Source organism: Chlorocebus sabaeus, chromosome 16, assembly GCF_047675955.1.
Source record: "Chlorocebus sabaeus isolate Y175 chromosome 16, mChlSab1.0.hap1, whole genome shotgun sequence".
NCBI classification, from domain to species: Eukaryota; Metazoa; Chordata; class Mammalia; order Primates; family Cercopithecidae; genus Chlorocebus; species Chlorocebus sabaeus.
The window spans coordinates 38,669,089-38,691,738 of record NC_132919.1 but is presented as its reverse complement, the minus strand read 5'-3'; the positions used below and the strand labels follow the sequence as shown (position 1 = coordinate 38,691,738).

Here is a 22,650-nt window from a genome sequence, read left to right as displayed (position 1 = left end):
TTTAAGGTTGTTTGCTAACCTTATATCCTGCAACCTTGCTGTAATTGCTTAATAGTTCCAATACTTTTTTGATGATTCCTTAGGATTTTCTGCGTAGATAATTATGTCGTCTGTGAACAAAGACAGTTTTTCTACCTTTCTAATCTGTATACATGTTATTTTCTTTCGTGTCTTATTGCATTGGTTAGGTTTTCAAAATAATGTTGAAGAGGAGTCATGAAAGGGCCATACTGTCTTGTTCCCAACCTTAATGGGAAAGCCTCTAGTTTCTCACCCTTAAGTATGATGTTAGCTGTAGATTTTTGTAGATATTATTTACCAAGTTGAGGAAGTACCTCTCTATTCCAAGTTTGCTGAGGTTTTTATTTTTTTTTTAATCATTAATCTGTTGGATTTTGTCCCCCAAAACCCACTGTTTCAGATGATAGTGTCTGGAAAGCCAATATTTGACCAGGTGCGGTGGCTCACACCTGTAATCTCTGCACTTTGGGAGGCTGAGGCAGGTGGATCACCTGAAGTCAGGAGTTTGAGACCAGCCTGGCCAACATGATGAAACTAATCTCTACTACAAATGCAAGAAATTAGCCGGGCGTAGTGGCAGGCGCCTGTAATCCCAGCTACTCAGGAGACTGAGGCAGGAGAATCACTTGAACCCGGGAGGTGGAGGTTGCAGTGAGCCAAGATTGCACCACTGCACTCCAGCCTGGGCAACGAGAGCGATATTCTGTCTCAAAAAAAAAAAAAAAAAAAAAGCCAATATTTTAAAAAGAAATAAAGGCCGGGCATGGTGGCTCATGCCTGTAATCTCAGCACTTTGAGAGGCCAAGGAAGGATCCCTGCTTGAGACCAGGAGTTCAAGACCTGCCAGGGCAACATAATGAGACCCCATCTCTGCCAGAAAAAAAAAAAAGAAAGAAGGAAAGAGAGAGATAGAAAGAAAGAAGAAAAGGAAGGAAGGAAGGAAAGAAATTCAATATTTGGAAGCTTGGGGAGAAATCTGTTAAATATAAAAGAAATTTAAAGAGAGATCTAGTATATGCCATTTCCATTTAACCAAATGACCTTTAGTTCTTAGACCTTTTTGATCCTGACTTCCATTTAGGATCCCCTGGGTTTAACAGGGAGAATGAAGAGGAAAGAGCATTTATAAAATTTAATTTGCAGAGAAGCAAAAGAAAAACAAAAGTTATCACTGGTCTTTATTTGTTAATTGACTGGTGGGGGTGGAAATCAGTTTGCAAGAGGTTAAGCACTACTAACAGCAAAAAAGGCAAACATCATTGTCATACTCATGCTAATACTAGCTGGTCAGTTCTTTTATTTTTACTCATGTTTGGTGGCCATTTTGTGGTACCCATTCCTATGGGAAGATTTTTCATCCCTACCTTACTGAACTCCAGCCATATTATTTGCTTTGACCAATGAAATGTGAGCATAAGTGATAGCTGTTGTTTAGATCTTTGTATTGTTTGTTATTACGTCATAATCTAACCTATCCTGACTGACAGACAGCTAACATTTATTGAATGTTTACTAGGTGGTAGGCTCTGTGAGCATCACTTTAAATGAATTATCTCACTTAGTCCTCCCAAGAGCCAAGCTAGTCAATAAACAATAGCAAGTGTAAAAATTTTAATTAATAAGTGTAAACTATTTACTTGTGAACTTTGGCAATTATAGAAAAGAGTAAAATAAACCAGAAGCAAAGCAGAGTCAAAAGTTTCAAAATTTGATCTGGGTTTTTACTTAATAGAAGCAATTTCAAATAATCTGGTTAGATTTTTTTAAGCTTATACCATTTTCTTGCTGATGAGTGATCAACAGAGTTTTATCCTTATTGGTCACTATTTCTTTTCTTTTGTATGTAGGAAATGCAGTTGTGTTTAGGATGTCCTAATTACACTTACTTTCATTTTCCAGGCTTAACATAATCCTCTCTTAGGGAAATGTGACATTCTCGTATTCTGTTTTGTGCTGATGAAACAGGCACCTCTGCCATATACCCATATAACTAACCCTCAACAAAGAGAGTAAATGATCATATTGGGAGAGTAGTCTGGTGAGAAATATGGGCCTCCTTTTGACAATAGTTTGTGGTGAAAAAGAAACCAATTTTAACAGACAGAAAAAATGTAATTCATTATTTATTATGGCTGTCTTTACCGGAAATCATAACTTAAAAGTGAAATATGAAATTTTTTTTCTGAATAGGCAAAATTTCCCAATTAGGTTTTTGAAATTTGTGTTTAGAATGAATGATTCCTAGAGTGTAGAAGGTATCTTTTTTGGAAATATCATTTAGTAAATTATAATTGGTTGTGTACCAGTCACCTAAAAGACTTACTAAATTTCCTAAAATATTAGATACCTGCGTGTTTGGCTTTAAAATGGAGAATTTATCTTAAGTTTATCTGTAAACAATTTCATTTACATTTATATTTTTTTAAATTTATTTATTGAGACAACATCTCGCTCTGACACCCAGGCTGGAATGCAGTGGTGTGATCTTGGCTCACTGCAACCACCGCCTCCCGGGTTTGAGCAATTCTAGTGCCTCAGCCTCCCAAGTAGCTGGAATTACAGGTGTGTACCACCACGCCCACTTAATTTTTGTATTTTTAGTAGAGACAGGATTTTGCCATGTTGGTCTGGCAAAATCTTGAACTGGTCTTGAACTCCTGGCCTCAGGTGATTCACCCGCCTCAGCCTCCCAAAGTGCTGAGATTACAGGCGTGAGTCAATATGCCTGGCAATATTTTTAGATATAACTGAAAGGTTATAACTTGAAATTAAGATGTCTTAGAAGTCCTCATCAATTCTTCAAATGTTGCAAATAAAAGTTAGTGTTTATTTGATCATTAAATTTAATGAAAATCATCAGGGAAAAATTACTAACCATCAAGTTTTGTAAATTGATTTGAGTAAAGTGTAAATCGAGTAATTTGCAGAGACCAAGAACCTAGCCCAGAGGGACAAGTTAAGATACTGTTTATGCAGGAATAGTGGTTGCTAACCAGAAAGGAAGAGATGAAGGGGAAGTAAATAAATTTTTTCTGCCCATGTATTATGGAGAGTTGGTTGGGCTACTGGGTTACTTGGTTTGTTCTATTAATTTTAATAGTTAAAAAGTGGGTTTCAGGAGGCCTGTTAATTTCCCAAAGCACTATGTTTGTTATATATCATTGCAAATAAGCTTTTTTTCTAGCAAGAAAGAGCCTATAGTGTTCATCTGATTCTCCAAAGACTGTGAAATGTTAAGAACCATTCTTCTAGAACTTTTTAAAAAATGTATCTATGTTTGGCTGCCACTAGGTGGCATTGCTAATACAGCCAATATACTGTATTATATTTGCAGTTTCTATTCTGGATAAATATATGTGTGTAGAGCAACTTCACCCAAAAACCAAGCCATCAAATGGCTCTACTAAGCTAGGAGACGTATTCTGTTATTTACCTGTATTTATGCTTGCCTAAAACGAGTTTACGCATGTAAGTAAAAAGGGCATTTCTTAATAGTTTTCGCATTCATTCATTAATTAGTTCCGCAGTTAATAGTCTGCCTTTCTAGCCAGCTTATGTCTGTAATCCCAGCACACTGGGAGAGAGAAGCAGGGGGATCACTTGATGCCAGGAGTTTAAGACAAGCCTGGGCAACAAAGCAAGACCCCGATTTTTTGTTTTTTCTTTCTTTCTTTTTTTTTTTTTTTTTTTTTGAGATAGAGTCTCACTCTGTCGCCCAGGCTAGAGTGCAGTGGCACAATCTTGGCTCACAATAACCTCTGCCTCCCATGCCCAAGTGATTCTCCTGCCTCAGCTTCCTAAGTAGCTGGGATTACAGGCTCGTACCACTACCACCCAGTAGAGCTGGGGTTTCACCATGTTGGTCAGGCTGGCCTTGAACTCCTGACCTTGTGATCCGCCTACCTCAGCCTCCCAAAGTGCCTGTAGGCGTGAGCCACCACGGCCAGCTGATAAATTTTTTAATATATGTTTAAAGATATCATAGTGTTAGAAGAGAGTAAAAGAATTATAAGACCAAGATCTAAGTTATACAGGAAACCCAAAAAAGAGAGACTAACCAAGGATAGGCCCTGATTAACCTGCAGGCTTTGAATTTGAACTCTAAAGAGCCACACTTTAAAAGAAGTGATGAACTAGATAAAAGTCAAACTTCACGGGTACTGAAGCTCAAGTTTAAATTTTTTTTTTTTTTTTTTTTGAGGCAGAGTCTCGCTCTGTCACCCAAACTGGAGTGCAGTGGTGTGATCTTAGCTCACTGCAACCTCCACCTCCTGGGTTCAAGTGATTCTTATGTCTCAGCCTCCCAGGTAGGTAGGATTGTAGGAATGCACCACTACACCTGGCTAGTTTTTGCAGTCTTAGTAGAGGCAGGGTTTCACCATGTTGGCCAGGCTGGTCTCCAATTCCTGACTTGAGGTGATCAACCCTCGTCAACCTCCCAGGGTGCTATGATTACAGGCATGAACCACCATGCCCTGCCTACTCTTACTGTCTGCTTAGAATTGTAAGTGGCCCAGCCCATCTACCCACTAGAAGCAAACTTGTCTGGAGGAAAATAAAATCATCCTAGGTTTTACATTACCTTTACTTAACTTACTGTTGTATTCCAGCTGTCTAGAACAGAGCCTAGTACTCAATAGGTGCTCGACAAATATATGTTAGATATATTAATGTAAAACAGAATCTTTGCAAAGCCTATGAGAAGAGAGATAGAATAACTGTACTTCTTTTATTGGCAAAACAGTCTGTTCCTGACATCTGAGTCTTATTTGTGACCGTTGATGAAAAATGACCTAATCTATATATAGCTTTTTCTTAATTTGCGTAATAGTTTTATATTATATATCAGTACATCATTTTATTTCTTCAGCAAATAAAAGTGCATCTACTTCTTGCTGTGTAAACATTATGCTCTTTGCATTCAGTTTACTTAAATTTAAACAAAAAAAAGGCGCAGTGTGTGTGTTTTTTTGTTTTTGTTTTTTTTTTTTTTGAGATGGAGTTTCGCTCTTGCTGCCCAGGCTGGAGTGCAGTGGTGCCAGCTCGGCTCACTGCAACCTCTGCCTCCTGGGTTCAAGGAATTCTCCTGCCTCACCCTCCCAAGTAGCTGAGATTGCAGGTGTCCACCACCACACCCGGCTAATTTTTGTATTTTTAGTAGAGATGGGGTTTCACCATGTTGGCCAGGTTGGCCTCGACCTCCTGACCTCAGGTAATCCACCCACCTCGGCTTCCCAAAGTGCTGGGATTACAGGCGTGAGCCACCACGCCCATCCCACAATGAGTGATTTTTAAAATCATTTTATTCAATATATACTAATATGCTTATGTCTCTGGTTTATCTTTATAGTGAGGTATATTGTACTTTGAAATTAGAAATTAATAGCATTTGTAAACTGCATTTCCTCTGTTTTTAGTTCTTATGCAGGCATATTTTTGTTCATTTATTTGCTATCTGCCTTGAACAAATTTTGCCTAGCAAGTAGTGCAGGTTACAAATTTCATTCATTTACCTTATTTGAGTTTATATGTAGATTAGGTGCAAAGAAGCTTCTGGGGCTGGCAGATTTTTCCAAGATAGCATTTTTTAAGCTCTCTTTTATTGCATATTAATTCCCCAAAATCCATTGATAGATTTATTTTAGTCTTAGCAAACATTCAGGTTTCCTTTTAGAAGATCTGGTGCATGAGCGATCAGGAATGCTTATTTATTCTCTCATGTAGTGGAAATTATATCCCGAGTAAGAATAATAAGTTAATGTTTGCATAAAGAGAACATAGCTGCTGTTGACCTCTTTGGTTCATCTCTATGCAACCTGTTTTTGTGAGTCAAAATTTCTACCTTAATAATGGTCTAGACCAGTGCGGTGGCTTATGCCTGTGATCTCAGCACTTTGGGAGGCTGCGGTGGGTGGATCACCTGAGGTCAGGAGTTTGAGACCAGCCTGGCCAACATAGTGAAACCCTGTCTCTACTAAAAATACAAAAATGTAGCTGGGCGTGGTGGGGGGGTGCCGCCTGTAATCCCAGCTACTCGGGAGGCTGAGGCGAGATAATTGTTTGAACGGGGGAGGTGGAGGTTGTGGTGTGCCAAGATTGTGCCATTGCACTCCAGCCTGGGCAACAAGAGCAAAACTCCATCTCAAAAAAAAAAAAAAAAAGAAAATTAGCCAGGCATGGTGGCACATACCTGTTATCCCAGCTACTCGGGAGATGCTGAGGCAGGGGAATCGCTTGAATCCAGGAGGCGGTGGTTGCAATGAGCTGAGACTGCTCCTCTGTACTCTAGTCTGGGCAACAAGAGCAAAACTCCGTCTCAAAAAAAAAAAAAAAAGGTCTAACCCAGGGCTAGAGAGCGTACTTTCTCTTTTTCGTTTTCTTTTATCTTCATTTCTTTTTTGAGACAGTTTCTCTCTGTTGCCTAGGCTGGAGTACAGTGGCATGGAGTACAGTGGCATGAATATGGCCCACTGTAGCCTCAACCTCCTGGGCTCAGGAGATCCTCCCACCTCAGCCTCCCAAGTATCTGGGACTACAGGTGTGCACCACTACACCTAGCTGTTTTTTGTTTTTTAGGGGTAGAAACGGGGTCTCTCCATGTTGCCCAGACTGTTCTTCAACTCTTGGACTCAAGAGATCCTCTCACCTCAGCCTCCCAAAGTGCTGGGATTACAGGCATGAGCCACTGTATCCAGCCTCACTTTTTCTGTAAAGGGTCAGATCTGTAGCTATTTACACATCATGGGCTATCCAGTCTCTGTGCAACTACTCAGATCTGTCATTGTAATGAGAAAGCAATTACAGACAGTACATAAATGAATGAATGTGGCCGTTTTCCGGTAAAACTTTGCTCATAAAAATAGGTAGCAGGCTGGATTTGGTCTGCAGTTTGTAGTTTGTTAACCCCTGCGCTAACTAATTAAATGACAATAGTACACCAGAAGAGACATTTTGAGCCTGGCAGCCTTAATTAGAGCTAGCTGTCTTCTAAGGATTTTTATATGACATCTGTGTATTTGGTTCACCCATTTGCCAAATAAGTACTATCATTTCTCTCTTCTTGATCAAGAAATAACAGGTTTAACATGATGCTTTAGAAAAGAATATAGTTGTGCATATGCTTGAGTTGTATAAAAAAAAATTGAGTAAAAAAAAAGCTTTTTATGAAGGGAAAAGCAGAAAAATTTCTTCCAAATGAGTTGTCTGATGACAGGAAGATTTGGTTCCAGTTTCATGTAACCATTGGTATGTTCAATTCCTCTTAAATACCAGATTTTATAAGATTGCAACTATTTTGAGGAATAAATAACTTATGGATTAAGTTTAGATGTCATGTGTAGGATGAACATTTCCAAAGATCTAAGGTAGCACAGTTCTAAAATTATAATGGATTAGGGATTTTTGTTAAGTAGATTTTTAGCTGTTCTTATTTTTAAAAAGTAGCTATGTAAGATGATAGACATGTTAATTCGCTTTACTATAGTATAACCATTTTGTTATCTGTATGTATACTATAGCATCATATTGTAAGCCTCAATTATGCACAATAAAATTTATTTCTAAAAAACATAGGCCAAGTGCAATGGCTCGCACCTGTATTCCCAGCACTTTGGGAGGCCAAGGCAGGAGGATCACTTGAGGCCAGGAGTTAAGACCAGACCAGCCTGGGCAACCTAGTGGGACCCCGTCTCTACAAAAAAAATTTTTTTAATTAGCCAGATGTAGTGACATGCTCCTGTAGTCCCAGCTACTCAGGTGGAGGTTGAGGCCAAGATTGGAGAATCGCTTGAGCCAAGGAGGCTATGATCACGCCACTGCAGTCTAGCCTGGGCGACAGAATGAGACCCTGTCTCAAGAACAGAAAAAAAGTGTAGATGTTGTACACAATTAGGAGAAGTGATGGGGTTATTTCCGTAGCCACCTTGTAATTATTTCCCACTAACAGAGAAATATGATTCATAATTCTGTAATTAACCAGGTTAACAAAAACAGGAACTTCGGTACTTGACTATGAGAAATGTATTCTGGACATGCTCCTTATATGCATGTACATTATGATTCATCAAGTTACCAGACAAAAAGATGATTAAAGAACCATTTGTAAACTGTATGTAACATTAAGGATTTATAAAGGCTGTTCTTAATAGCAAAGGAGTCCATGAGCTACAATTTACTCTCCTATATAATGTGATGTACAATTTTTGACACTAGGTGGAGCAGTTTCCTGGCAAAAGGCTTCACAAAGCCCTATATCCCTTTCAATCAAGCCCAGCTTCTAGACAAAAAATTATAAAGAGAAGAAAAACTATCGACAATCATTTATAATTTAAAAAGATGCCCAAATATTTAGCTATAAGTAGAAGGCTAAATATATTTTACAATTTTTCTGTTTGCTATATATTTTAACCATTGGATTTTCTCATGTTTTAAGTGTTAGAGTTTTACTTTCTAGAAGCAGTTTGGAAGTAGAAAAGTTGGGAACTATTCAGTTACATTGTAGAATAGATCAGGTTTTATTAGAAACTGTAACATCAAGGAGTTATCCTTTGAATGATATCTGTGAGCCATTTGTTTCATATGACCATTTTTATAGAAAAAACTTGACTCTTTGTTATCAATTAGATACAAAGAAAGTTGTGAGATATGTGCCCCTGTGTAAGATTCAGAGGCCTGTTTCTGCTTTAAAGTTTGGGATTCTTTCATTATTAAAATATGTGTTAAAAATTGTACATTAACCCTGAAGTGCAGGTCAATTGATGACTAAAATGAAAACAAAAAATATATATATACATTTTAAAAATCTGACGTCTTAATTGCTTTTTCATATTTATAACCTCCTCGGTACATGGCACCCTAAGGAGGAAGTACTGTATAGTATTCTGCACTTTTTAAAAGCTGTTTTTTCCTTAGGTATAGACATTTCTGATATTTTTTGACTCTTGGCTATTGCTGAAAGTAAATATTATTTGGAAAACTGCATTGATATGGGTTGAAATAAAATAGTGAAATAGTTTCAGTAAGTGAAATATTGTAGTAGTTGTTAATACCATAAAGTGGAATCATTCTTTTAAAAAAAAATTGTTAGCCAGCCTCTTCCCTATCAATTCAGCTTGACTTCTGAATATTGCTTTATTGCTCACTTGTCTATCCTCCTTTTAAGACAAAAAAGAAATTACCAAAAGTTAAGGCTCTGGTATGACTTAATACCAGACGCTTATAACTATGGCTGTAAGCATGTATGGCTGACTCAGTGCTGTTTCAGGAAGACCAACAGACCCTTCTTAGAAAAAAATCTATTTGCCTTTTGTTTGATGAAGGCATGAAAGCTCTTCTCTCTGTCTTTCCCTAAGGAATGACTCATATATTAACTTTGCTGAGCATCACCACATCAAAAGAAGAAACCAAGGTCTTCAGGACATTGGGCTGGGTTTTTGCCAAGGAAAAGGGGTATGCACAGACTGGGTAACTTCCTGCCCTTAAGTTTATTAATGTATGCTTAAATGAAAGACAAGAAAATTTAGTTTAGCTTACATTTGTTGTTGGGCATACATTTTAAACAATTTATACTAGCCCCCCCTTTTTTTAACAGCACTCTCATAAATATGTAGTTCATTTCTCCTGAATACTTCAGTCAACTGTATGATCAAAAGTTGCTTGGGTCTAGAGAACAAAGGCGAAACATGCCTTGTTTTCTTTTTCTTTTTCTTTTTCTTTTGTTTTTTAGATGGAGACTCACTCTGTCACGCAGGCTGGAGTGCAATGGCGTGATCTGTATTTTTAGTAGAGGCAGGGTTTCACAATGTTGGCCAGGCTGGTCTCGAACTCCTGACCTCAAGTGATCCGCCCGCCTGGGCCTCCCAAACTGCTGGGATTACAGGCGTGAGCCACCACGCCTGGCCAAATATGCCTTTTAATATGGATTAATTCAACATAATAAAAATAGCTTCAAAGACAGTACCTTATAACTTGGAGCATGAACTAATACTATAGAGTTCATATTTCTTTTGTTTTGTCCAGCAATTTTATACTTGCACTTTTATAGTATAATCTCATATTTCTACCCTATGACCTAGGTAACTGGCGTTATTAGGCTTTTTGTTAAACAAAGGAGATGAGATAGAAGTTACCAACAGTAATTTACCAACAGATTTAGAAAACTGAAATCCACATTAATGCATGCCCAGGTTCCTGCTTTTTGACAGTTTGTTTCTTTGTTTTTTTGTTTTAGTTTTTGGTTTTTTGTTTTGGTTTTTGTTTTTGTTTTTAGACAGGGTCTGGCTCTGTTGCTCAGGCTGGAATGCAGTGGCATGATCATAGCTCACTGCAATCTTGAACTCCTGGTATCAGAGTTCAAGGTATCAAGTGGTCCTCCCATCTTAGCCTCCCAAGTAGCTGGGACTACAGGCATATGCCACTACACTGGGCTAATATTTTTTCTTAGTAGAGACAGAATTTCACTGTGTTGTCCGGGCTATTCTTGAACTGCTGGGCTCAAGTGATCCTGCTGCCTCGGCCTCTCAAAGTGTTAGGATTACAAGCGTGAGACACTGTTCCCAGCCTTTAGTGCATTTTGTAAAGAGAGAACCAGAGGCATAACTTGGGACCTTCTTCACAAAAAGAATATAAACACTGGTTAAACTTGTCAGTGCCCATTGGGAATCAATATTTTACACTCTAGCCTTCTAGATTTATTTGCTGTAGACTATAACCTTGTTTTTTGACTCTAATGATAAAAACAATGATTAAAAAAATTCTAAGGAGAATTTCTGTGTTTGCAAAAGGGTTTCTGAAGTCCCCTGAAAGAAAACAAAGGTTTTGCAAGTCATACAAACAACGATTTGTCATCTTCTTTTGTTTGTTTATCACCCAGATATTCCTAATGAATCACATTCCAGACTAACCACTGACTGCTTTTGTTCCTTAGTGAAGAAGTGTGGCAAATAAATGTTTTCCCAGTGAATCAGCACAGGATTCTTGATTTTATTACCTTTGCCCTAAACTTTCCAGACAAAACTAATTGGAAATTTTGCCTTTGGGATCTCACTTGACTTCTGTGTATAGATGATGGATTAGGCTATGAATTGACATTACAGATGTTGTCCAAACAACTCCAGTCTTTAGGAATGTTTTATCAGTTCTGAGGGAGCCGTCTAGAGTGGAAGAATGTCTGTCTGTTTTGTCTGCTCGCCTTCCTTAAAAATACTCATACACACACAACACACATTCTGCAATCTTAATATGATGTTGTATTCTTCATCTTGGTTGATAAATATACTTGCCTAAATTAGGCTAATAAATTAACTAATATGAACATTTTAGGTCTTTCGTTTTTAAAAGATGTCTCTGTAAGAAAGGACCATAAAGTAAACCCAACAGTATTCTATCTTTGGTCTTTTGGATGATATACTGTTTTTCTTGATGAAACATAGACATGAGTATAACCTTTTCAATCCTTTAAATGCTACAAAGTGTGTGAAGAATTACAGTAAATCATGAGCGAGCTGCTATAATATAAATCCAAAGAACCTGAAAAGTTCAAAATCCGGAAAATGTTTTACTTACTTAAAATTAAGCAGCAGTGTACATTCTAGTTTATCATTTTACTAATATGATTTTTTCACAAATTAAAGTATGAATATATTCACCCCTTTCTTACTATGACCCTAATTAGTGTTTGTAGCACAAGGATTTCTTTCTCTGGGCTTACATAGATACTACATTATTATCAGAAAACTATTTAAAACTCTTTACTATCAGATTAGGATGGAGAGAGAGAGGGAGAGAGAGAGAGATGTGGTTTTGTATAATTTTACCTTTCTAGGACAATTTTTTTTAATTCTAAGTTTCTCTTAATTAGAAGAACTAATAGTGTCTTATCATTATTCTTGAAGCTAGAGTAAAAATTGATTACATAGACTTACCTCAGTTCGGTTTTTTTCTAATCACTAAAACTCATGAAAGAATGTAAATCATGGAAATGTAACTTTTTAAACATATGTAAAAAGAGTTTTTGAAAGATAAAATATATTTTTCCACAGACAAATACCTACATCTGCTCTTATTAGAAATCTTACCCTTTCATCTAAGTATGGTTTGCTCTCACCCAGACATACTCTTGCCTGGCCAAGCACTACATCTTTTATCCTGGACAAGGCAAAATTATTCCATTACCAGTCTTTGGAAAATACAATGTAATACAGCTCATGAGACTAGATATATGGAACTCTGAAATGAAGCAAATCCAGATGTCCAATATGTTGAAAATAACCGAGCTATCTTGTTGATTTGACTTCATCTAGAATAACTATACTGAGTTACCAAAAATAAAACAGACCTTTATTTGCCACTTTTCTTTTTCTTTTTTTTTTTTTTTAAGACAGGGTCTCACTCTGTCGACCAGGCTGGAGTGCAGTGGTGCGATCTCAGCTCACAGCAACCTTGACCTCCCAGGCTCAAGCTATCCTCCCACTTCAGCCTCCCAAGTAACTGAGACTGCAGATGCACACCACCATACCCAGCTAATTTGTTTTTTTTTTTTTTTTAAGAGATAGGGTCTCACCGTGTTACCCAGGCTGGTCTCAAAACTCCTGGGCTCCAGTGATTCTCCAGCCTCAACCTCCCAAAGTGCCGAGAATACAGACGTGAGCCACCCTGCCTGGCCTATTTGCCACTTTAAGACATATTCCCTGTATTGATTTTTACCTTGCCACATGTCACATCCTTTTAAATGTGTTCAGACTCATTTTATAGCACAGCATATGGTCTGTCTTGGCAAATATGCCATGTGTACTTGAAAATAATATATATTTGGCTCTTGTTGGGTGGTATTTTCTATATTATTCAAATCTTCTGTGTCCATACAATTATCAGTATAGTTGTTCTATCAATTAATGAAATATAGATGTTGAAGTTTTCTACTATGTATGTGCCAGGCATGGTGGCTCACATCTAATCCCAGTGCTTTGGGAGGCCAAGGCAGGAGGATCCCTTGAACTGAGTTTGAGACCAGCCTGGACAACATAGGCAGACCCTGTCTCTACAAAAAACAGAAAAATTAAATGGGGCCAGGTGTGGCGGCTCACACCAGTAATCCCAGCACTTTGGGAGGCCTTGGTGGCAGAATCTCTTGAGCCCAGGAGTTTGAGACTAGCCTGGGCAACATAGGGAGACCCATCTCTAAAAATAATGAAAAAAAATTATCTGGGCCAGGTGCACTGGCTCACGCCTATAATGCCAGCACTTTGGGAGGCGTTGGTAGGAGGATCCCCTGAGCCCAGGAGTTTAAGCAACATAGGGAGACCTGTCTACAAATAATGAAAAAAAATTAGCTGGGCTGGGCACTTTGGCTTACACCTGTAATCCCAGCACTTTGAGGCGGATAGATCACTTGAGCCCAGGAGTTAGAGACTAGCCTGGGCAACAGGCAAAACCCCATCTCTACAAAAAATTAGCCAGGCATGGTGGTGCACACTTGAAGTCCCAGCTACCCAGGAGGCTGAGGTGGGAGGATCACCAGAACTCGAGAGGTTGAGGCTGCAGTGAGCCAAGATCATGCCACTGCACTCCAGTTTGGGTGATGGAATAAGAGACCCTGTCTCAAGAAAAAAAGAAAAAAAATTAGTTGGATGTGGTATCTTGCACCTGTGATCCCAGGCGGGTGGATCTCCTGAGGTCAGGAGTTCAAAACCAGCCTGACCAACGTGGTGAAACCCCATCTCTACCAAAAATACAAAAATTAGCTGGGTGTGGTGGTGGGTGCCTGAAACCCCACTACTCGGGAGGCTGAGGCAGGAGAATCACTTGAACCTGGGAGGCAGAGGTTCCAGTAAGCCGAGATCGCAGCATTGCACTCCAGCCTGGGCAACAGAGTGAGACTCCATCTCAAAATAAAATTAAAATTAAAATAAAGTAAAATTTCTAGCTATAATTGGGGATTTGTTCATTTCTCTGTTCTCCCTATGTTGCCCAGGCTAGTCTCAAACTCCTGGGCTCAAGAGATTCTCCCACCAAGGCCTCCCAAAGTGCTGGGATTACTGGTGTGAGCCGCCACACCTGGCCCCATCTAATTTTTCCATTTTTTGTAGAGACAGGGTCTGCCTATGTTTTCCAGGCTGGTCTCAAACTCAGTTCAAGGGATCAGTTTTTGCTTTATGTATTTTCTTTTTTTTTTTTTTTTTTTTTTTTTGAGACGGAGTCTTGCTCTGTGCCCCAGGCTGGAGTGCAGTGGCGCGATCTCGGCCCACTGCAAGCTCCGCCTCCTGGGTTTACGCCATTCTCCTGCCTCAGCCTCCCGAATAGCTGGGACTACAGGCGCCCGCCACCTCGCCCGGTTAGTTTTTTTGTATTTTTAGTAGAGACGGGGTTTCACCGTGTTAGCCAGGATGGTCTCGATTTCCTGACCTTGTGATCCGCCCGCCTCGGCCTCCCAAAGTGCTGGGATTACAGGCTTGAGCCACCGCGCCCGCCCTGCTTTATGTATTTTCACACTCTGTTATTCACACAATTAGAATTGGTCTGACTTCCTGAGAATTAGACCGTTTATCATTGTGAAATGTTCCTGTGAATCTGTTAATATTCCCTGTCCTTAAATCTACTTTGTCTAATATTAATTTAGCTACTTTATCTTTTTTATAGATTTTTTATTTTTTTATTTTATTTTTTTATTTTATTTTTTATTTTTATTTTTTTTAATAGATTTTTTTAAATGGTTTTTCTTTTCCCGTCTCTTTACTCTTTCTTTTCTGGGTTCTTAATATTTAAAGTGGGTTTCTTACAGACAGCATATACTAATCCAGTCTGACAGTCTCTACCTGAATTCATATGTTTGGTCCATTTGCAAGTAATGTAGTTATCAATATGATTGGGTTTAAGTCTGCCCTCAAACTGTTGTATCTAATTTTTTATTCCTTTTTCTTTTTTCTCTGCCTTCTTTTGGACTGAGGGGGGGTTTTTTTGTTTTGTTTTTTTTGTAGGTTTTTTTTTTTTGGTATTGAATTTATTTGCTTGTTTGTTCTACTTCTTTTAAAATTTTTAGTGGTATAGTTAGGGGTAGTGATGCATGCCTGTGGTCCCAGCTACTTGGGAGGCTGAGGTATAATCTCATGAGCCCAGGCAGTCAAGAGTCCGTGAGCTGTGATCACACTACTGCCCTCCAGCCTGGGCAACAGGGTGGGACCCTTTCTCAAAAAAAAAAAAATTTAAAAACTTTGTGGTTGTCCTAAGGTTTGCAATATGCTCCATTAACTTACCGGGTGAACAATGAAGTATTATTTTCTCATTTTGTATATAATGTAACAAACAACCTTATAATAATGTTCTTCATTTTCCTCCTCCCATAATTTATAATTTATGCTTTACTTGTCATACATTTTACTTCTTATACATTTTACTTCCTCATATGTCATAAACCCACAGTACTGTTCTGAAATATATTTATTTGAAATATATTTTCCCTAGGGCCCAGATTCACAGGTATTTTTTCTTCAACACTTTAAAGAAGTAATTCTGATGTCTTTTGGTTTGCATAGTATTTCTGATGAAAAGTCTGACCTATTTTTCTCTGTAGATAATGTGTTATTTTTATCTCCTCTTTTTTTTTTTTTTTTTTTGTGAGACAGAGTGGCTCTGTCACCCAGGCTGGAGTGCAGTGGCACGATCTCAGCTCACTGCAAGCTCCACCTCCCAGGTTCACGCTATTCTCCTGCCTCAGCCTCCCGAGTAGCTGGGACTACAGGCGCCTGCCACCACACCCGGCTAATTTTTTGTATTTTTAGTAGAGAAGGGGTTTCACTGCGTTAGCCAGGATGGTCTCGATCTCCTGACCTCGTGATCCGCCCTCCTCGGCCTCCCAAAGTGCTGGGATTACATGCCTGAGCCACTGTGCCCAGCCTATCTCCTCTATTGTTTTTCAGACTTTTCCTCTTATCATTGAATTACAGCAATTTCATTGTGACATAATTGTGATGATTTTTAGCAGTTTGATTATGTTTTATTTTCTTTTTTCGAGATGGCTTCTTGCTCTGTCACCAGGCTGGAGTGCAGTGGCACCATCGCGGCTCACTGCAATCTCCACCTCCCGGGTTCAAGCCATTCCCCTGCCTCAGTCTCCACACCCAGCTGATTTTTGTATTTTTAGTAGAGACAGGGTTTCACCATGTTGGCCAGGATGGTCTCGATCTCCTGACCTCATGATCTGCCCGCCTTGGCCTCCCAAAGTGCTAGGATTACAGGTGTGAGCCACCATGCCCGGCCTATATGTTTTCTTTTCTTTTTCTTTCTTTTTTTGCTTTTTCTTTTCTTTTTTTTTTTGTACTGGCATCCAGTGGTGAGATCTCAGTTCACTGCAACCTCTGCCTCCTGGGTTCAAGTGATTCTCCTGTCCCAGCCTCCTCAGTAGCTGGGATTATATGCACTTGCCACCACGCCCGGCTGATTTTTTGTATTTTTAGTAGAGATAGGTTTCACCATGTTGGCCAGGGTGGTCTCGAACTCCTGACCTCATGATCTGCCCACCTTGGCCTCCCAAAGTGCGGGGATTACAGGTGTGAGCCACTGCACCCAGCCTATATGTTTTATTTTCTTTGTGTCAATCGTGACTGGATTTGTTCAGTTTCTTAAGTCTATGGATTGATATTTTTCATCAAACCTAGATCTGTTTCTATTGAGCAATATTTCTTTTGGTTATGAGTTATATATTGCTGCCTCGCATGTCTAGTAATATTATATTGAGTGCTAGTAGTTTTTAATTGAATGCTAGATATGTAGTGTTAAATTGTTGCTTGTGTGGATTTTGTCTTCCACTATAGAACACTGATGTGTGGGCAGGTTCTGAAGGGGGCAATTAAGTTACCTGTGGATCAGCTTGATCTTTTTAAGACTTGTTTTAAACCCTGTTAGGGTTAGACTAGAGTGGCTTTCACCTTAGGACCAGAAGGAAAGGTCATACCTACGCAAGCATGACCTTTCTGGATTGAATGCTGAGTCTCTCTACTCTAGCTGGTTGATCACAGATGTTTCCCAGGCCTGTGTGAACTCTGGGAATTGGTCAGTTTACAAATCCCCAGTAATTGTTCTTTTCCCGGTGGTTTTTTGCCTGGACTTGTGTTCTCACCTTAGCATACAGTGCAGCTTTGTGTGCCAGAGTCTGAAGGGGACCCCTGTGCAGATTTCTAGAGTTCTTTCTCTCTGTGTAGCTTTCTCTTTTCTGGTATACTGCCTCATAAATTCTGACTGCCTCAGCCTCCCTGAATCCTGAACTCGTGAACCCCAATCTCATTCTCAATTCAGCAGGAGCAACATGCTTTGTTTGGGCTTTTCCTCTTTTGACCATGGCATTTTTGGCAGGCATGGAATGTGTCTACAGACAAGAAGCCAGAGTCAATGTATGGTTTCTTCATTTTTATCCCTTCTCTTGGTAATCAAAGCCCTGTACTACCTATAGTACAATGTCTAAAAAGAATTGTCCCATATATTTTGTCCAGTTTTCTAATTGTTTGCTATGGAAATGAAAGTCTAGTATCCATTACTTCATCCGGTCCTGAGGCAGAAAACCTTCAGCCATCGACCAGGATCCTTAACCCATGTTCCCTGAAGAGTTGGAACCTGCTGCTCAGTAAATGTATAAATTTTATATCCTGTGGCAGATTTTATCCAATTAAGCTTTTCAATTAATACTATAGCTGTTTGGGTCTTTACTCTCTTTTTTCTTTGTTTAGTATGATTAAAAATGTGACACATATTTGCTATATTGTAGTGAGACTTGTAGTTTTTAGAAAATATACTTTAAAAGTAGTTTGAATTCTGTGTAACTTTTAAAACTTTTAATCAAAAAATTTTTTTAGTTTTTGTTTGGATTTTTCATATAAACGTATTTTTTCATTCAAATTGGTTATATTTAGAAACCGTTAAGCTATAATGTTGAATAGAACTTGTGAGGTTTCCTATCACTTAATATAGTTTAAACTGTGAACAAAGGACAAGAAACTGAGTTGTTAATGTTCATTTTGTCTGGGAACCACCACATCTGCCTCAAAGGCTGAGTAATCATGACTTATTAGTGTGGTTATGGAAAATATATGTCAGTTTAGTTGAGTGAATGAACAGACTTCTTTAGAAGAAAGAATTCTCAAATCGGAGACTTGAGAAAACATTCTCAAATCAGATTGTTGAAAATGTCCCTTTTCAGAATTACTAAAAATTAAAACTATGAAGAACTTTTATTTTATTGGATAATGTGTTTAATCTGTTAGGATACATTTTTTATATTTCTGGAATGCAAATATAGTTTTTTCTTTCCTATATATCCCAGAAATCTCATTATTTTAGCTCCCAGGGCAATTTTATTTTTTGTTCGCTTGAAACTCATTTCTAACTTTAGCTGTAGACTGTACCTGTAGCCAAAGAGGACATTACATGGGGACAGCATGGACAAACTCTTAAATTTTCTTCTTTTTCACTTATTGGCATTCATATGTCTCTTTTGTGTTTTCTAACAGTAAAGGTGGAAGTTACAGCTGATTTCTTTTTATCTTTTTTAAATTACGTCTGACAGCTATAATTGTATGAGGAGAAATGTTTCACAAACTATGCAGTTATTTTGAATATCACAAACTTTGGGGGTTTTTTTATAGTATCACAAAATAATTCTTTTTTCCCTTAACTGTGAAATCTCTTGTGTGCACCTAGTGTTTAAAGAAACAATTGTAAATTTCATGGTTAATCATAAGTTTTCAAAAACCTAATCAAAGTATTCTTTTCAAAATCTTCTATACTTATTTTAATAGTTAATATTTCTACATTTCCAAGAATTAAAAGTCCCCCAAAAGAGGAACAAAGGCTAAAACTTCACATCGATTTTTTTTTGATCCAGAAAAAAACTAATAATTAACTGATTCAGTGCCAAGGATTTCGTTTTTTAGGTATTATTTTAACAGAAAATGCCGATTCTATTTAGAGATAAGTATCACGTGTGTGAATGACTTTGTATTTTATATTAACATCAAACAAAATTTTATTATCTTGGTAGTAGAATATCTTAGTTTTATTTTTATCACTAGATTTTATGTACTTTGAACCACAGATTCTTTCATCATGTGATCTTAAAATACTTTCTTATACACAGAGCCGACTTACTTTTCTGTGGGACTGACTCATTTATGAAAAATCATTGGAGAAATCTTTAACAGAAATCTTCAGATTCAGAAATACTCGCACAATATAGTTACTAATAAAATCTCGTGTGTGTATATATGTAAATAATTTTATTCTACAAATAAAGTATTTCTCTTCATAATAGCTCATGGCTGCTAGTTACTGTATGCTAGAGGGCATCTATCAACCTATGCTTAAGGGACCCAGAAATTTATATTTTAACCAGCTCCCTAGTATGCGGACTCTTCGTCTTGTGCTTTTAGGAACCATTGTGTAAAACTCATTGATACTGGTTTCACAGTTACATTTTTGCTTTATGATCTCACTAGGAAAGGTTACGTGAGGTGGTACATCACTAACTGTTTTTAAGTAAGGACATAAAGTGATATTCTCAAATTGTGCCTAAAAGAACAGTGGCTCAGAAAGTTGTTTTTTTAATAAAAGGAATAATCTAACAAATGAGAAATATAGATACATAAAATAAAAGTCGAGCAAGGAATTAGATCAGTGGTTGCCGGGGACTAGGACTTGAGGGAGGGAATTGGCCACAGAGGAACACAAGATGTTTTTTTTTAATAAGGCATGGGGCCTCGTTCCATCGTCCAGACTGGAGTGCAGTGGCATAATTATAGCTCACTAAAGCCTCCAACACCTGGGCTCAAGCAGTCCTCCTGCCTCAGCTCCCGAGTAGCTGGAACTACGGGCACATGCCACAGTGCATGGCTAATTTTTAAAATTTTTGTAGAGATGAGGTCTTGCTTTGTAGCCCAGTCTGGTCTTGAACTCCTGGCTTCAAGCAGTCCTCCTGCCTCAGCCTCCCACAGTGGTGGGATTACAGGCATGAGCTGCCGTGCCTGGCCAAGGGATGATTTTTGCAGTGATGGAAATGTTCTGTATCTTGATTGGTGTAGTTATGTGGCTGAATGTATTCATCAAAGCTAATTGAAATGTAGACCTCAAATAAGTGACTTATTATGTGTAAATTTTACCTCAATAAATCTGATTTTTTTTTTTAAGTCAACCAGGAAGAGATTCTGGGAAGGATTATTTTCTTCATGTTACTACCTGCATCTTGAAATTATTTAGAATTATTTTGTTCTTTGAAAGCTAAGATTTTTATTATATGGTAATTAATATACTATTAAAATAACGTGTATTGATAATTTTTTAGTAGTTCTCATCAGAAGTTTCTTGTATTTGTTTTATAGGGTCCACATATAGCCTCAGTTACATTAGCTGCTTATGAATGCAATTCAGTTAATTTTCCTGAACCACCCTATCCTGATCAGATTATTTGTCCAGATGAAGAGGGCACTGAAGGAACCATTTCTTTGTGGAGTATCATCTCAAAAGTTAGGATTGAAGCCTGCATGTGGGTAAGATATGCATTTTCATATTTGTTTAAAACTAACCTCACCATCTTGATAGTGTGTTGTACCTTATTGAAATAGAATCTAAACATATTCGTTGTCAGTAAATGATTCAGTAAGTAACCAGCTACCTACTTCTAAGGCAAAAGAAACCTTTTAGAGCATCTCCTCTTCATGAATGGCATTGGGAAGAAAGGCATGAACCATATGTATCACAAAGCAACTGAGGCCAAGTAGACTCCAGCAGGGAAAGGGAGTACAGATGATGGAACTACAGCTGAGCCTTGAACAATGTGTGGGTTAGGGTTGCCAACCCCCTGTGCAGTAGGAAATCCACATATAACTTTTAACTCCCCAAAAACTTAACTACTAATAGCTTCCTGTTGAACAGAAGCCTTAATGATAAATAGTAGATTAACACATATTTTGCATGTGTTAATATAGTATTATATACTATGTTACAAAGAAAATCATGAGGAAAAGGAAATATATTTATTATTAATTTAGTGGGAATGGATCATCATTTCCACTCCATTTTCATGTTGAAGAGACTGAGGAGGAGGAGGAGGGAAAGAAGGGGTTGGTCTTGCTGTCTTAGGGGTGGCAGAGGCTAAGGAGGTAGAGGAGGTAGATGGGGAGCCATGAGAGGCACACTGATTATAACTTGTACTGGCACAGTTCAAATCCATGTTGTTCAAGGGTCAACTGTATACTACATTATAAAATCTGTTCCAGTATTTCTATACCTGATAAACTCTTAGAATTTGTCTAAGAGTTATATAAAATATATATAAATATTAGATTGGTAATATATAGTTATATATCATTATTAGATTGGCAAATGTCATGTCTTTTTTAATTTAAAATTTTATTTTTATTTGGCAAATAAAAATTGTGTGTGTATATGTATGTATGCATTTATTTATTTATTTGTTTGTTTGTTTGTTTATTGAGACAGGGTCTTGCTCTGTTGCCCAGGCTGGAGTGCAGTGGTGCCATCTCGGCTCATTGCAGCTTCAACCTCCTGGGCTCAAGTGATCCTCCCCATATGTCTTAGTTTTAGATTTAAAATACTGTGTTCTGGCTGGGCCTGGTGGCCATCCCTGTAATCTCAGCACTTTGGGCGGCCAAGACAGGCAGATCACTGGAGGCCAGGAGTTCGAGATCAGCCTGGTCAACATGGTGAAACCCTGCCTCTACTAAAAATACACAAATTAGCCGGGCGTGGTGGCGCATACCTGTAATCTCAGCTACTCAGGATGCTGAGGCATGAGAATTGCTTGAACCCAGGAAGTAGGGGTTGCAGTGAGCCGAGACTCGCCACCGCTCTCCAGCCTGAGCTACAGAGCGAGACTATATCTCAACAATAACAACAAGAAAATACTGTGTTCTTAGAGGACTCATTTCATTTTCTGAGTTGTTATAATGCTAACTAAAGTAAGGTCAGACATTTCTTAATATAAACCAAGCCTTATTATAGTGAAGGTATCAGGCTGTATGGTCGTATATGGCAATTTTACTTTTAGTTGTTCCAGTTGTTCTTTTTGTGGTTTGCTTAAGTTTATTTTATAAAATTCTTTGGACAGCATGTTAAGTGGCAGATGGGTTTTAATCTACACAATTTTTTTTTATGCCTAAATGTTTTTTTTTTTTTTGAGATAGTCTTGCTCTGTCGCCCAGGGCTGAAGTGCAGTAACACCATCTCAGCTTACTGCAACTCCGCCTCCCAGGTTCAAGCGATTCTCCTGCCTCAGCCTCCCTAGTAGCTGGGATTACAGGCACCCACCACCACACTTGGCTGATTTTTTGTATTTTTAGTAGAAACGGGGTTTCTCCACGTTGGGCAGGCTGGTCTCCAACTCCTGACTTCAGGTGATCTGCCTGCCTCGGCCTCCCAAAGTGGTGGGATTACAGGCGTGAGCCTCCTAACCCAGCCCTGTATGCCTAAATTTATTCAGGTATCCATAGGAATAATTCATTGGTTAAAGACTTCTGTTTCCATTTGAGTTTTTTTAAAAACTCATTGGATTTGTTATGTTCCTGTAATTTTTTCCCACTAACAATTTCTTAGGAAATTAAAGATTATGGAACAGATCACTTACAGATCTTA

General features: G+C 38.3%; 1 protein-coding gene across 1 annotated transcript in view; it reads left to right on the top strand.

The window, feature by feature from the left end:
• VMP1 (vacuole membrane protein 1) overlaps window positions 1–22,650 on the top strand; it is a 135,384-nt gene that overhangs the window by 34,910 nt on the left and 77,824 nt on the right. Inside the window, exon 6 of the mRNA XM_008011244.3 lies at window positions 20,379–20,546. Coding sequence (XP_008009435.1) covers window positions 20,379–20,546 — 168 coding nt within the window. The remainder of the gene's footprint in view (window positions 1–20,378; window positions 20,547–22,650) is intronic.